General features: G+C 40.8%; 1 protein-coding gene across 1 annotated transcript in view; it reads left to right on the top strand.

The window, feature by feature from the left end:
* The window catches only part of LOC137272061 (leucine-rich repeat-containing protein 74A-like), a 31,828-nt gene that overhangs the window by 9,775 nt on the left and 5,782 nt on the right, over positions 1–16,271 (top strand). The window contains exons 8-11 of the mRNA XM_067804430.1: positions 2,014–2,099; positions 4,793–4,987; positions 6,959–7,054; positions 12,900–13,169. Of these exons, the coding sequence (XP_067660531.1) occupies positions 2,014–2,099; positions 4,793–4,987; positions 6,959–7,054; positions 12,900–13,169 (647 nt within the window). The remainder of the gene's footprint in view (positions 1–2,013; positions 2,100–4,792; positions 4,988–6,958; positions 7,055–12,899; positions 13,170–16,271) is intronic.

Here is a 16,271-nt window from a genome sequence, read left to right on the forward strand (position 1 = left end):
ACCGATCTTAGCGCTAAGGTGATCGAAATTCCCATACCTTAACAAAGTGAGTGAGTTTAGTTTTACGCCACACTCAGCAATATTCCAGCTATACGGTCTGTAAATAATCGAGTCTATACCAGACAATCCAATGATCAACATCATGAGCATCGATCTGAGAAATTCGGAGCCGATGATGTGTCAACCAAGTCAGCGACCCTGACCATCAGATCCCGTGGCAAGCATGGGTTGCTGAAGTCCTTTTCTACCCTGGACCTTCACGGCTCACCTTAACATAGAGTTACGACTGCCGTAGCGCTGTCTTGTACAATGACACCCAGGTCAATAAGTAGTTATGTTTTGTCATTTACAGGCTACAACACAGATCAGATTGTCAGTGTAGCAGGGCATATATTCTCCAAAGGAGTCTTTTTCCATGTGTAGATACATATTAGCAAACAATTCCAATTTTCACAAGTACGTTCTTTCCTCTGTCAGTTTCGGGAATATTTTCTTGTTTGAAAACGCTTTCCTCCGGACACCCAGAATCATGTATCGTTTTAATCACGTCCGTTGACTCGGTTGACATTAAGTTATTCGTATCGCAGTAGCCCACATCGATGCCCAATTCAACCACGGCATTGCCTGGTCCAAATGACAGACGAACCAATACTGCTGGAGTACCGCCCGAACTCGAAATGAAAACATCCATAGATCGAACTTCATATCATATTCCAGCGGGTTATATGTGTTCACTTGATGGGCAATATTAAAAACCCGAATCACTAATGTCGCCCGAAGACTAATGGTAACTCTCATATAATGTGTGCAAAAGAGATTCACTTCAACAACGCAAATCGGGATTTCACATAATATGAATTTAACAGGCGCTTCAAGCAGTAACTGATTTTGCACGGAAATCGTTTAATTGTCCATTTTATTAAGAAAAGCCCAAGACTTCAAAATACATATTACGTGGGATCACAGCCCTAGGCTGATTCCATTATTCGTAATTATTTTATGACTTCACTGACTATGATCAGCGCCATTTTAAAAGATTTGATTGGTGTTATCGAAGTTTTCAAAGACGGGAAACGACAAACTAGATTTCGAAACGGAAGCTAACTTTTGCAACTGTGAATGTAGCAATTCTTCGCTAGTCAGCCTTTTCTCTATTGTCTGGGTTTTATGTCGCTTCAAGCAATATTGCTGCGATATTACGACGAGAAAACCAGGAAACAGCTTCTTGTACTGTAGCAGTGTGAAATATTTTCAGTAATATTCTAAGGTTCAGGAAGGTTTCAACACACATATAAACTGTACTTTTACTTATTTTTAATGTTTGTTCGTTGATGTTGGTTCATTTCATAACACCGCACTCAGCAACATATGATGGTGGTTGCCGGTCTGTAAATGTTCGAGTCCATATCAGAAAATCCACAGAATTACATCAGCATCGATCTACACAGTCAGGATACGATGGCATGCGTCAACCAAGTCAACAAGCCTGACCACCCAATCCCGTTATTCGCATCTACGACAAGCATGGGTTGCTGAAGACAACTGTAACCCGGGTCTTCACGAGTTGTGTTCCTTGCAATGTTTCAGTCTTGTCAATGGTCCCTTTTAGTCGAGCTTGATGTGACATTCCGATAACCACAGCCTTCGAACGTTTGACCCTACTTGTAAATTCAAAGAAGTAGTTATGTTTTGTTTGCAATAAGTAATTTCTTTGAGGGGACGTTAAGGGTTCCGCTTCTACGTTATAACCAAGGAAGTATTTACAGTAAAGTACCAAACTAAAATCAATAACAATTAATTGCGTGGACCAATGTTCAAAATCAGAAACTCCTCACAGTGTCCAAGTGACAGATTTCTAATCATGCTGACAAGTTTTGCCTCTTGCAAAGTCATCGAACTGAGCACTCACCACTCAAAACGACAAACTCATTCGGTCCAGAAATTGTTTTTCTCCTCTAAACACAGCCTTAGTTATTTCCCATCCTTCTAACCATCTTTCTCTCAATCCGGCAGCCACAAGCACCGGGCTCCGTACACTGGACCTGCAGTGGAATCACTTGAGACGTGAGAGTGCTGTGGAGCTTAGCAAGGCTTTGGCGGTAAGCGGCCTCTCATCTTCTGGAACAGGGGCCTCGCTTTCTGTTTCCGTCACCCTTACCCCCTTAAAGCTGTTTGCCCTCCATGTTAGAAAACACTCCTGGGTCAGAGTCTCTCGACATTGGACCAACTGTCTGCTCTAAGGGGATTTTCTGGAGAACGCCACTGGAATGGGTGTTTGATTTTTAAATACATTTTATTTGTTGAACCTCAGACAGCATTGATTGCAACCTCAATTAACCCTGTTAGCTAGACTGGTAGGCAATTGCGTGATTATTCCCATGTATTACGTGATTAAGTGTATTTCAGGGTATACAGCTCGAATGAACTGATTGAACGTTCAATATCTGAGGAAGCAGTCCAGATTTTACCGTTGTGTGAACATCAATCAGGCGATGAACACTTCAGCAGATGGGGGTCGACTAGTAAAATATACTCCGCAAACAAGCCGCGTCTGAAATTTGCAGTGAGGAGTGAAACTATTTAATTACCAAATGTAGAGTTGCTTAGCGTCTCTGGCAATGCGGAACGGGCTTTTCCAGAAACGTTTTCAGAGTGTGGTCGTTTTTATTGAAATAATACCCAAATCAAGAATTTTGAAATGCCACTTTCCCCAGTTCAAAGTATGATTATTTTCCTCAAACCAAGACACGATACGGCTGATGTAAATCAATGCAGTGGTTTCGATAAATGAAGTCTCATCTAATGCAGCTTTGAACAGCATTCCAATAACACCCCTACGTGCACTCTACCGCTTATGATCGTAATCACGCCAAGGATCATAGCCACAGCCAATACCAGGTCGTTGGATCATGGTACTAGTGAGTGAATGAGTTAAGTTTTACGCCGCTGTTAGCAATATTCAAGCAATGTTTAAGCAATGTCACTGCTTGGCCTTGACACATTGCACCCTTGTGGGGAATCGAACCCGGTCTTCAGTGTGACGAGCGAACACTTTAGCCACTAGGCTACACCACCGCCCCGGATCCTGGTACTAAGGGACTCTGCTCTGCGGAAAAATTGCCTCAGCAGCAATACTGGAGCAACTATAAACTTCCCTATAGTTGGTTGAAAATTCTTTCCTGTCTTCTGTATTTTGCTTGTCCACAATTAAATTGCCTGCAGTGGTTCTGTATCAGTTTACCAGTACACATCTAGAAAAGCTGGAAGTGGCAAGATGAATGCCACTGAAGTTGTTACCTAGTATTTTGATTCTGAAAGTTAATATCTCTTACCTAATATAATATGATCTATATTATATTAGATACATATATTTGTTCATACAAACATTTCCATCATTTACATGTTAATGCCTTGCATCACCCGTTACAAACACTTGCAAAGGCACGCCAATTGTCCCCCTGTAAAGACAGAAACAGACATGCACGTGTTGTGTGTCTTGGTGTCAACAAGCAATGATGCTGGTTAGTTGGCCTGTCGGACAAGCATCACTGCGGTTGTCCGACCTCTAAGGTGTCCCTGAAGATCCGGATTAGAATCGATCTTCAGTACCGAATGCTTGTCGTAAGAGGCGACTAACGGGATCTGGTGGTCAGGCCGCGGACTTGTCATTGTATCCCAGTTACGAAGAACGATAATATGCTGTCGACACGAGTTATCTTATTCCAGCTGCGCAGATCGAAGCTCCTGCTGTTGATCACTGGACTGTCTGGTCCAGATTCGATTATTTACAGGCCGTCGCTATAGGGTTGGAATAGTGTTGAGTGCGGCGTAAAACTAAACTCACCTACACCGACCACTAGGGGCCTGACACCCCATAATTCAAGTGGAATTCCTTTCAAACCGACCTTAAACCGAACTGGCCCATGCACCCGCATTGGAATAAACGCTGACGCTTTGATCTGTACTAGTGATAGAGTGAGTTTACTTTTACTCACCGTCTGGAAATATTCCAGCAAGATCAAGGCGGGGCCACCACAAATGGGCCTCACGTATTGTACCTATGTGGGGAATCGAGCCCCAAAACACCCGACCCCCACCCCACCCGTGGACTGTGGCGTGACAAGGCTAATCTACCGCCTCTGATTTGTATGAAAGCGTTCCTGTGGTGTTGATCATGTTTTACAGGGGAACAAATGACGCGCCTTGGCATGTGTTTATACCAGTAATAAATGTGAAAATGTACTCTTGAATATGTAACATATATATATATAGATATATATATATATATAGATATATATGTAACACACACATATCTATCTCTCTCTCTATATATATATCGTGTGTATGTGTGTGTGTGTGTGTGTGTGTGTGTGTGTGTGTGTGTGTGAGGTATATGTAAGTTATAATGTTGGACAGCATAACATGAATCACGATTCATGTGATTTTGAGCAAGCATTGGGAAAATACAAAAGTCTGAAGTCAACTACTGAAGTCAAGAGACACTGTTCAAACAAAGACAGGAAGGTGTATTGTTGCCCTGTGGATCTAAGGCAAATCTGTTTGCAGAGTAACGTCCCTTAGTACCAGCATTCAGTGATATTACCCTTTGTTTACAGGAGTGAACGGGTGTAATTTTACGTCGCTTTTAGCAATATTCCAGCAATGTCATGGCGGGGGACACCAGAAATCAGTGTCACGCACTGTCCCTATGTGGGGAATCGAACCCGGGTCTTCGGCGTGATGAACAAACTCATTAACCACTAGGCTATCCCATCGCCCACTTTCTTTACAGAAAAACCAAGGCTTGAAATTGCTGAACGTGGCATGGAATGGTTTTGCCAAGGAGGGATGTCTAGCGTTAGCCAAGGCCCTGAAGGTCAATACGTCACTACAGGAGCTGGATCTTACGTGCAATAGAATCGACTACCAGTCCCTCAGCTTCCTGGCTCACGGGCTGGTGCTCAACAAGGGTCTCCAAACAGTCAAGGTACTACCATTATACTCCTCACTTTATCATCCGCAATTACATCAATCTATGAATACGTATGGTCTGTACCACGATCGCGTGTAAGGTCATGAATTTTGAGACATTTCTATACCTCTTATTTATTGCGGATGTAGAAATTGCCTATGATTTTGTGCAATAATTCATAGCCGATTTTCTTAATTGCGCGAGGATTTTTTTCGAACAAACTGGTGTGCAAAATTTTTATTTGTTGGTCAATGGCGTTGAAGAGAAGTCTAATAAGCGAAACTGTTTCTGAGTGGGATAACCATGTCAATCTGGTACTTCAGAACACTCACAATATGAAACAATAACAAAGCACACTCTTATGTGCATGCACATTTTACGCAATTATTGTGAAGGCAACGCATGTACCAATTTCACCTCCCAGATGTATACCTTTCACACCGAATGCGTATGGTGGAGAGCGACACCAGCTTCACTCACTGTACTTATGTGGGGAATCGAACCGGGGTCTTCGGCATAAAGAGCGAACTGTTCAACCTCTACTGAACACAATACCTAAACGTCATTCTCTTCATACTGAAGTAAAGTTTTAACTTTGAATATTACAAAACCCGATCTGCGGTGATCTCAATGAAGATCTTAGCAACAATGGGTCCGTTATTGCAGTCATTGTGGTGGGGCCAAAAAGACATATTGCCATGTTTTAACACTACTCCATTAGACCCTGTGTTATTATCGAGGGTAAAACGCGGCATTTGTCAGTATTTCATTAACGTCAGGGCATAATGTGCGAAGAGAGGCCAAACAGGTCGTACACGTGAGGCAAATTCCTCACGTGCACGGGTATGTCAACAGTGGCATACTGCGGTTCTGAAACTCGAACTCGACAATTACTTGTCTGAGAGTCAGAGACGCCGCTTAGCGAAATACGAAATATATACTGATAATATTTGCACATAAGTACTCACGTGTATGTTAGTTGCAGCATTATGGCGGGCTGCGTGGAGTCGTCTGTTTCACTTCTCCGAACGAGAGTCCCCATGTTTTATGACACTTGACACCTGCTACGCTCACGGACTTCATGCGTTCTCAGTGTGCTATAAATAACATGAACCTTGACCTTGGACGTACTTACGTCGTTCTAATACAATGTATATTTTAGCTGTTATTCATGAGATAGATTTGACATACTTTTTCTGTATTTATTTTTTTTTCATATGCACAATGGAGTGTACTCGATTTAGAGCAGGAAATCAGAGAAGTGAGTGAGTGAGTTGAGCTGAGTTTTATGCTGCTTTTAGCAATATTCCAACAATATCACCGCGAGGGAAACCAGAAATGACTGCAATCGAACTCTGGTCATTGGCGTCATGAACGAGTGCACTAACCACAAGGCTAAACCACCAGCCCGGATACCAATCAGTGTTAACCCAGAAACCTGTTTTTTACGCAAAAAAACACGCAAACAATATTTTGCGAGCGTGTTTTGGACGCATCGATTCTGATCAACTTAATTCTAAAAATTAACTTAAAATATAAAGATATAAAAAAAAATACATTTTGAAATGATTTTGAATTGTAATGAAAACACTCGTACAAAACCTACCGCGAACACTGCCAGTTAAGAGTTCGCAAAACTCGTTTTTCAATATTATTGAATCAGCTCCGGGATATCTACTTTTGAATACATTTCAGACGTACAGTAAGGCCGGATGTTACAACAAGTGTAAGTGACATGAAAATTATGTTTGAACGAATATTACACTAGAGCTTTCAGTGGTGCACTACTTGAGTTTGAAGGAAAAGTACCCCACGTTCTAGTGAAGGCACACCAAGCTCAAGTACTACAATACATGAGTGAATGGCGCAAGTTCAGCGGTAAGGGACAGTGTTACAATGACCTTTTTGTGATATTTGAAAAGTTGCGAGGGTTTTCATATAACTAATGTTTCATGTCGTAAAATTTATTTTTGTGTTATCCCCTAGCTGGGACACAACCCCATGACGACAGAGGGCGCTAACCAATTGCTGAAAGCGATAGCAGACTGCAAGGAGTCGACCTTGAGGGAGCTGTCTCTGGAAGTACGTGTTTTAATATTCATAATAATAGATGATATAGTGTGTGTTTTTTCGGATGTCAACCACTAGTGTGTATGAAGTAGGCCTTGTCACAGGTCGTGATGTTGCTGAAAAGTGATGACTGTGCCATAAAACAATACTTACTCAGTCTTTATTTGTGAGACGGGTGGATGGTTAAAGCAGTGACTTGACAAATGACCAACCATGAACATCCAGGTTAGAATTGGTCTTCAGCAACCCATGCTTGCTGTAAACGGGATCGGGTGGTCAGGCTCGGTTGACACATGTCATCGTATCCCAGTCGTAGATCGTAGATCGATGCCAATACTGTTGATCACTGGACTGTCTGGTTCAGACTCGATTATTTACAGACAGTCGCCATAGTTGGAATATTCACAGGAATGGTTGGTTAGGGATATGCTGACGACACAATGTGTTTCTCCGTTGTTCATTTGCAAGTACTATATTGATCAGCAAGATGATAATACCAGACCACAAGGTGTCGAGGTTGTATCAGATTTTCAAGAATGCACATAGACACTGGGCAGTGTCTCCAGCAGAGATTCTCTGTGATATTTAAGGGCGGAAGGTTTTCGTCTAAAACCCAGCGTCAGCCAGCATGGCCCAGCGTGGGATCGCTCTTAAGGCGGAATGTATATTAATCCGTACATCATAGGGACTAAACTTGACTATCCAGATCCAGTTTTCCAGCGTCCGTCTAGACGGTGTAATTAGCCACTTGCCTCAGTCAAAGACATGGTCTCTGTGTAATAAAGGAAATAATTCTTTGACAACGAGATGCACACATCATAATATTTGAGCTTTAAACAGCGTTAAACAAGGCTTTGAATCAAGATGCTCTACCACTCGACCCTGGTCCCAACCTTTAGTATTCTGTTCCGGCAATATCTTTAGCTTCATCGTCAGCCTCGATATACCAGATCATCATTTTTGTCGTTCAGCATGCTTACGAGCAATGAAACGTGAACCACCTTCTTACTCTTTAACTCATTGTTATGACTTCACGAAATCATATTGTCAGACATTTAGTTCAGTGCTATATGAAACTTTTTAATATAGTTCAGGCTAACCTGTCCATCTACCGGGGCGTGGGGTAGCCTAGTGGTTAAAGCGTTCGCTCGTCACGAGGAACACCCGATTTAGATTCTCCACGTGGGCACACCGTGTGAAGCCCATTTTCGGTGTTCCCCTCCGTGACATTGCTAGAATACTTCTAGGTAAATCCGTACTCACTTACTATCTAGTCCATCTGCCCATCAATATATCAAGACTGTTGTATACACTGCATGGAATGGACACATTTAAAGTTAAGTCTGTTAAGTTCACCACTGCAAGGAATGGATACATTTAAAGTTAAGTCTGTTAAGTTCACCACTGCAAGGAATGGATACATTTAAAGTTAAGTCTGTTAAGTTCACCACTGCAAGGAATGGACACATTTAAAGTTAAGTCTGTTAAGTTCACCACTGCATGGAATGGACACATTTAAAGTTAAGTCTGTTAAGTTCACCACTGCATGGAATGGACACATTTAAAGTTAAGTCTGTTAAGTTCACCACTGCATGGAATGGACACATTTAAAGTTAAGTCTGTTAAGTTCACCACTGCATGGAATGGATACATTTAAAGTTAAGTCTGTTAAGTTCACCACTGCATGGAATGGATACATTTAAAGTTAAGTCTGTTAAGTTCACCACTGCATGGAATGGATACATTTAAAGTTAAGTCTGTTAAGTTCACCACTGCAAGGAATGGATACATTTAAAGTTAAGTCTGTTAAGTTCACCACTGCAAGGAATGGATACATTTAAAGTTAAGTCTGTTAAGTTCACCACTGCATGGAATGGATACATTTAAAGTTAAGTCTGTTAAGTTCACCACTGCATGGAATGGACACATTTAAAGTTAAGTCTGTTAAGTTCACCACTGCATGGAATGGACACATTTAAAGTTAAGTCTGTTAAGTTCACCACTGCATGGAATGGACACATTTAAAGTTAAGTCTGTTAAGTTCACCACTGCATGGAATGGATACATTTAAAGTTAAGTCTGTTAAGTTCACCACTGCATGGAATGGATACATTTAAAGTTAAGTCTGTTAAGTTCACCACTGCATGGAATGGATACATTTAAAGTTAAGTCTGTTAAGTTCACCACTGCGTGGAATGGATACATTTAAAGTTAAGTCTGTTAAGTTCACCACTGCATGGAATGGATACATTTAAAGTTAAGTCTGTTAAGTTCACCACTGCATGGAATGGATACATTTAAAGTTAAGTCTGTTAAGTTCACCACTGCATGGAATGGATACATTTAAAGTTAAGTCTGTTAAGTTCACCACTGCATGGAATGGATACATTTAAAGTTAAGTCTGTTAAGTTCACCACTGCATGGAATGGATACATTTAAAGTTAAGTCAGTTAAGTTCACCACTGCATGGAATGGACACATTTAAAGTTGAGTCTGTTAAGTTCACCACTGCATGGAATGGACACATTTAAAGTTAAGTCTGTTAAGTTCACCACTGCATGGAATGGACACATTTAAAGTTAAGTCTGTTAAGTTCACCACTGCATGGAATGGACACATTTAAAGTTAAGTCTGTTAAGTTCACCACTGCATGGAATGGATACATTTAAAGTTAAGTCTGTTAAGTTCACCACTGCATGGAATGGACACATTTAAAGTTAAGTCTGTTAAGTTCACCACTGCATGGAATGGATACATTTAAAGTTAAGTCTGTTAAGTTCACCACTGCATGGAATGGACACATTTAAAGTTAAGTCTGTTAAGTTCACCACTGCAAGGAAACTTGAATACATACGTGTTCGGGGAAAACGTCGTCTTTCGATATTCATGTGTGGGGTACGTAAACTCATTTCATTAAAGACATATTTCCACTTACATTTTCTGCAACTGGCATGTTTTAAATTATGAACACATTTCAAGATCCGGTGCTTGAGAGGTTGCATGTCAAACATACAAATCAGTTGTAAGATCCGATGCTTGAGAGATTACACGTCAAACATACAAATCAGTTGTAAGATACGATGCTTGACAGATTACTCGTCAAACATAAAAAAATCAGTTGTAAGATACGATGCTTGACAGATTACACGCCAAACATAAACATTAGTTGGAAGCTGTCTCTTCTTGAGCGCCCTAGAATGCATCACCGTTATTGAACGATACGACTTTCACACACTTCAACAAATCATCATTTTTTATTAATTCTAAAGGTCAGATGGAACAGGCTAAAAATTTAGTCACCAGTCTTTATTTGGAGAATAAATCACATGCAAACCAAAGCCTAAGATATTTTTATCGGTGTAGATCGAAAGTCAGCTGAGAAGCAGAAATCTCAGATGGACAATGGCTTCTTTGAGTTTCAACATTTTGTCGATGATTAAAATGTGAAGTTATTCAAGAAGGGTCTTTTCTTTCAAATTTCCGCAATAATCGGTCATTACAAATACCCCAGACCTGTAGGGGCTTCGTTGAAATCAGGTATCCGTTACTGTTAAATGCTTTCAAATGTGCACATCGTCAACGGGATCAAGCTGCGTGGGGGTAACTACAGAGAATATTGTTTTCATGATAACCTACTTTACAAAATGCTCTGTTTCACAGTTAACTATCGATCAGCTCTATCTGAGGATCGTGAATTAAAATACTTTGACTAAATGGTCGACAGCTTGCTCCATGAATTCCGTCGTTGCGACACTGTCCGGCCTTTACACGAACAACTGGTATCTTCACTCAGTGATTCATAAAGGGACAATTAGGATAAAACCGGAAGGTTGCAAATTGAATGAAATCGGTTTTATGAAGAAATTTTTCACTTTACTGTTTGTCTTTAGTTACGACTGAATGATGCAACTATGCAATTGAAGAATTGAACTAACATTCATGGCACGATTGACCTTATTTTTGTAAATGAAAATGTTGTATCTGGTAAATGTACTGTCAGTTCAACTTTGTGAGTTTGTCTATTTTTCGAAACATAAAATGTTTAAGGAAAGTAGCTGTTGTTGTCATGGTGTTCAGCTGATGAGCACTGCGAATTTCTCTTTGCTCTGCTTCATCTTCGAAGAAAGAGTACCAAGACAAAATGGTTATGCTTCATTTTCAAACTTGACTGCCCGAGTTTGTATATTTTTTATTGAAAATCATTGATGTTTCCAAACTTGATAGATGAAGGGTAAGAGGTGCAAATGTGCCATTAGATGACAGTATTTCACGAAATAAAAATGGATGGTCCTTCACAATATTGGAGAATGAATGTCATTGTCGGTGTACCAGCACATTGGATAAGCGTTGAGGGGAGCATGAGAGAATAAGAATGGTAATAAATTATCAATTTATCTCCCTTCATTCAGATACATGCGTGCCGAGTTGCCTTTGGCAAAATGCTAAGTGCTCTATTTGCGTTTTCTTGCTCCCACGATGCACTGGAGCCAGATTCTCTTCCAATGTGTTTACCGGAAGTACATAAAACCTGTGCCTCGGTGTCCTACACTCACAGGTAATCGTTGTAAAGGTTTTAATATTCACGTCATGTGTTAAAAAGCGAACTTAAATTTCACATTAATGGTCTCGATTAACTGTCACACATATTTTTATTTGAACCGAATGCAATTTATTGCTGCTAGATAATATAATATTGTTTTTTATTTATTTTTTTAATGTGTGTGTGTGAGTGTATGTATGTGTGTGTGTGACTTATCCGTTGGAGGGTCCTATAGGATAAATCAAAGCCTCTCAGCCTAACGCTGAGTGGGGGAGTAAGACTATCCTCACTGTCAGGTACCTCTAAATGCCGTTAAAGGGGGCTTGGAGCATACTCGATATTGTTGGACTTTGGACTTTCTATGAACAAATGTCGCGAGACTCTTCTCGTTAGTCAAATGCATTGTGGAATATATTATAGGAAATATTGTACTTTATATAAAAATATATGTATACTCACCGCCTCAATCTGTATCTAATATACAATAGAACTCGTACAATCGGATTAAATAGCAAAATGAAACAAGTCCAGTCAGTAATTCACCGTCCCCATCCTGTCACTGCTGTCAAGCAAGCCACTGATTACATACACATACACGATTTTCGCCTCGCTTAATATACATAGCTAATATATACCGTTTATTACTCGATAACACGGGAAAGTGTCAGTTTCTGGACACGGTGTATATAAGTTAGCTGGTATTGGCTAGTTATGTATTGCCAGGGCTCATCTTGACATACGGAACCGTGCCTTTAGGTATAGTTTCCCATTACAAATTTATTAGAAAGTCATCTCCTTGTAAAGCATTCATTCTCACCTTAAGGTACACGAAATATTGGTTAATGTCAGTTCGATCCCTCCCCAGATTTGTCCTAGTATCTTATCCACTACATGTTATTGTGTGGCGCTTTTATTGCAGGTGTCAGGATCAGTTATCAGCACTTCCCTGGTCTCCAGTTCGAATCCTATATTCACACCGATTTTGATTTTTGATGTGTCAACATAAAACCCGTGTTATGTATTCTCAAATGTGGTAAACGTTCAGAACGTACGCCTTAGTGACCTTTCTCCCCTCAGTGTTAGAATCTGACTGATTGTCACTGTTGTTTAACTCATTAACTCACTCTATCACAAGCAGGGCGGTGGTGAAGGTGTGTGGTTAGAGTGTTCACTTGTCACGCCGAAGGTCCGGGTTCGCATTCATCAAGTCGCTCAATGTATGGAACCTGTTTCTGATTTTTGCTAAAGGCGGTGTAAAAGTAAACCCAATCACTTTGCCACTCCCTCCCTCCCTAACTTACCTGTTTACTCTTCCAGGATATTGCTGTCGATGGTGAGTTCATAGAAACCATGAAGGCCATCCAGGATACCCGGAACCTCAAGGTCATTCACGGTCACGAGATGAAGCTGGCCACTGGCTCTGTGTCACGTGACCATGACGGAACCAGTCTTCAGCGATGGGAACCCACGCTGGTTTTGTTTGAGTACATGAAAATGGACAACCTTCGTTTGATTGACATGTTCAAAAGTTTCGACGTTAAGAAGAGAGACAAGTTGTCCCGCTCAAACATTAAAGATGGCATCAATGTAAGTATTGGTAAAAGTTAAGAGATGGAATTGTGTCATTGGTTCGAGGAGGAATTGGGTCCCAATCCTGATTCGCTCGGACCATATTTCTAGGAGTTTCAGATCCATACACTTGCTCAAGGGATTTACCAACGCAGTACAAGACTGAGACCTGCATCACTTAAGGCATGTCTCCCACTTTAAGCTGACACCGGGTGGCATAACGGAATACCGTTCCAAGTTTCATGAAGCCCAACTCAGCCACTAACTGACTCACCGACTCACTAACTCGCCCATTAGGTTACTCACTCACTCAGTATTCTGATGTTGATCAACTGTCATATACCCCATGCTTTTGGTTTCAGCGGGTTTTTTTTCTGATGGTCATATTTTCCCAACGTCTTTGATGTTGTATCAGATATTGTCAACCATTGTATAAAACTAACAACATCGATGTGTCACCACCTTGAACAGTGGTTCAGTTATATCAGGACTTTGTCCAACTGATAATGATGAAAGTTATGGTTGTGATTGATTTTTGTCATTTAAGATTCCAGAACCATTCGACATTATACAATCAAACTGCATTCTATCCATTACGTTTGTGAACGAAATTCAACAAACACACACAGCATCTGATCAACTACTACCGTTGGATGTTATATTGACTGTAGTTATAAAGTCCTTGAAGTAATGACTTCAACACACATATCACATAGATCAAACAAGTACCAAGTGTTAATCATTTAGGCCATCAACGCCGTTAACGAAAGCAAGCAGTCTAGATGGCGATAGCGAGGTGGGATTTTGCCACGATTGTTTAAGTGGCCTAGATGAGGTTTGGTCTGATCTAACCCCGAGGCTTAAATCTTTACTTAATTGATTACATCGTAGGAACGCAATCTTAGAACTAAATAGGCTTTACTCCAGCGACAATAGGGAGCAGTGGGGCAAACAGCGGCACTGTGTCGTTGAAATGGTTGAAGCAGTTTTGTGACTCAACAGCTTGATCAGCTAGGCTCCGTCCTGACTCGAATGGGGTCTTCGATTGTTCCATATTGAACACGTCTCAGAGTATTCATTAATTGACCAAGAAACGGGAGTGGAAATGAGAAGTATTTCTTTTGTGAATACAGTGGCCGAAAGGATCCCGAAGATGCAAATCGAAAAATGTTTGTTCAACTCTGTAAAGTTTTCTTTGATTATTTTGAAAGAAATCCTATCATTGCCAGGTCGGTTTCAGTAATGGCTGTTTCATACAACCAGTGACGGAACGGTCCTTGAGGTTTTGACATACGTGACAAAGACCCTTCCGTTATGTCACTAATTGAATCAGTGAGAATGTTATAAAAGACACATGAACAGATTCTGACTCTTCCTGTCGAAAACCATCAGTGTTCCAATCAGTCAGTGGTGACCGGTCTTGTTTATTACTGATAACTTCTTGGCGTAAATAAACTTGAAGCCATGCGTTAGTTCAGTACTAGCTTTAACAAGTACGTGTTATTGCTGAACACTTCTCAATGTGTGAATGGTGGGCACAGGTTTCCGGACATGCGCCCCTCTTAGCGAACACTAGGACTCATCTCTGCGTTTCAGTGATCAGTGATCTATCACCAAAATTGTGCCTTTTCGCCAGATGTAACTAATGGGCTTCTGACGTAACACGTTGTTTTCCAGCGTTTACATTTCATATTTGAACGAGTTCAGTAAAACCCGCCATCCCATCGTTTTCAGTCTTCCCATTCGTGTAATGCCGTGGCCGCTTGAGGATTAACTTTAGCAGATAATTTGCCGTTGTGGACATTATTGCTTAACGTCGGTAGCATAATAGCATGAAACGTTCCTACAGTCACATATAATTGGCGATGCCTTATTCACACGGGCGTTCTAATGGCATAATACATGCAATTACCTGCAGATGCAATCGAGCAGTTTGAACAGCAAACACGGACGTCCGACGTAATGTTTGACCATTAGACATTAAAAGGAATGTGTTCTCGACGGATCTATTTTGTCTGAGGAACTGTTTTCAGTCTACTTGTACGAGTCAGTGTTGCCAGCACTGAATGCAACATGCCTGTCTCCAGGGCTGTAATATATACAGGTCGACCCTAAACAAGGATAATGGTAACTATAAACGCGTTTATCAGTGCTTTACACTACATAAATAACTTGTGATATTGTTGACCAGACTCCAACTTTGAAATGGTTCTAGCATATAAATCATGCAAGCCTTTGTTGAATGATCTGACTTCCGTAGTAAGTCTTTACGGTGAGTTCTTCCACAGCTGACAAAAATAACCCCGTGATAACGTCATTTGACATATAACAGAAATTATTGCGCTTGGTGTTTCCGACAATAGCTCCCTGGTTCAGGGTTTATTCAAATGATGGCATGTTTATATAGTGACCTGGAGTTATATTGATGAGCTAATACAGCCGATCAGCTGGGTGCTCCAGATACGTTGCACGCTACGTTCGACTCATTCACTGTCATACCTCGGGAGTTATTTGAACACCAACAACCAGATTTAACCATTGCACTTAAACAACATGTACACCTGAATTATCAGTCATCCCGCAGATGTTGCCTTCGTCAGCCATAGTGATAGTGTTATAAGGGAGAGGCCGTGTTCAACTTGTCATTGTCAGTGAAGGCCTGGACGATTGGGTAGCCTTGAAGAAGGGGTTAGCTTTGGCATAACGAAATATAGAGATTGCCTCCCTAAAATTGTTATGATTTTCTTCTGTCGCTGCCAGTGATACCACTAAATGTAATTGGAAAAATGATTCTTACAACTCAGGTCAGGTCCCTTTTCTGGTCGTTTAAAGTCGCAGTTGTCTTTATCTCAAATGTGTAGAGTTATAACCTGTACTTGACAACAATTATAAACATTATCAAAGCTTTTCTAGGCTGAGATCAGGAACGTTTGGAGCAAAATTCCCGGATGCACCGGAATGGTCTATGCAGCGAACAGCCGATTAATTTACAACTGTAATATCGCAAATAGGTTCGTGTGTTAATTACAAATGTAGGCCTCTACTAGGACAAACGTACTTTTATTGTGACGCACAGTCGTAAATCTGACAGCCTCAGACCAAAAGTCTCTCTTGAAATGA

This window comes from Haliotis asinina, chromosome 2 (genome assembly GCF_037392515.1).
Source record: "Haliotis asinina isolate JCU_RB_2024 chromosome 2, JCU_Hal_asi_v2, whole genome shotgun sequence".
Classification (NCBI taxonomy): domain Eukaryota; kingdom Metazoa; phylum Mollusca; class Gastropoda; order Lepetellida; family Haliotidae; genus Haliotis; species Haliotis asinina.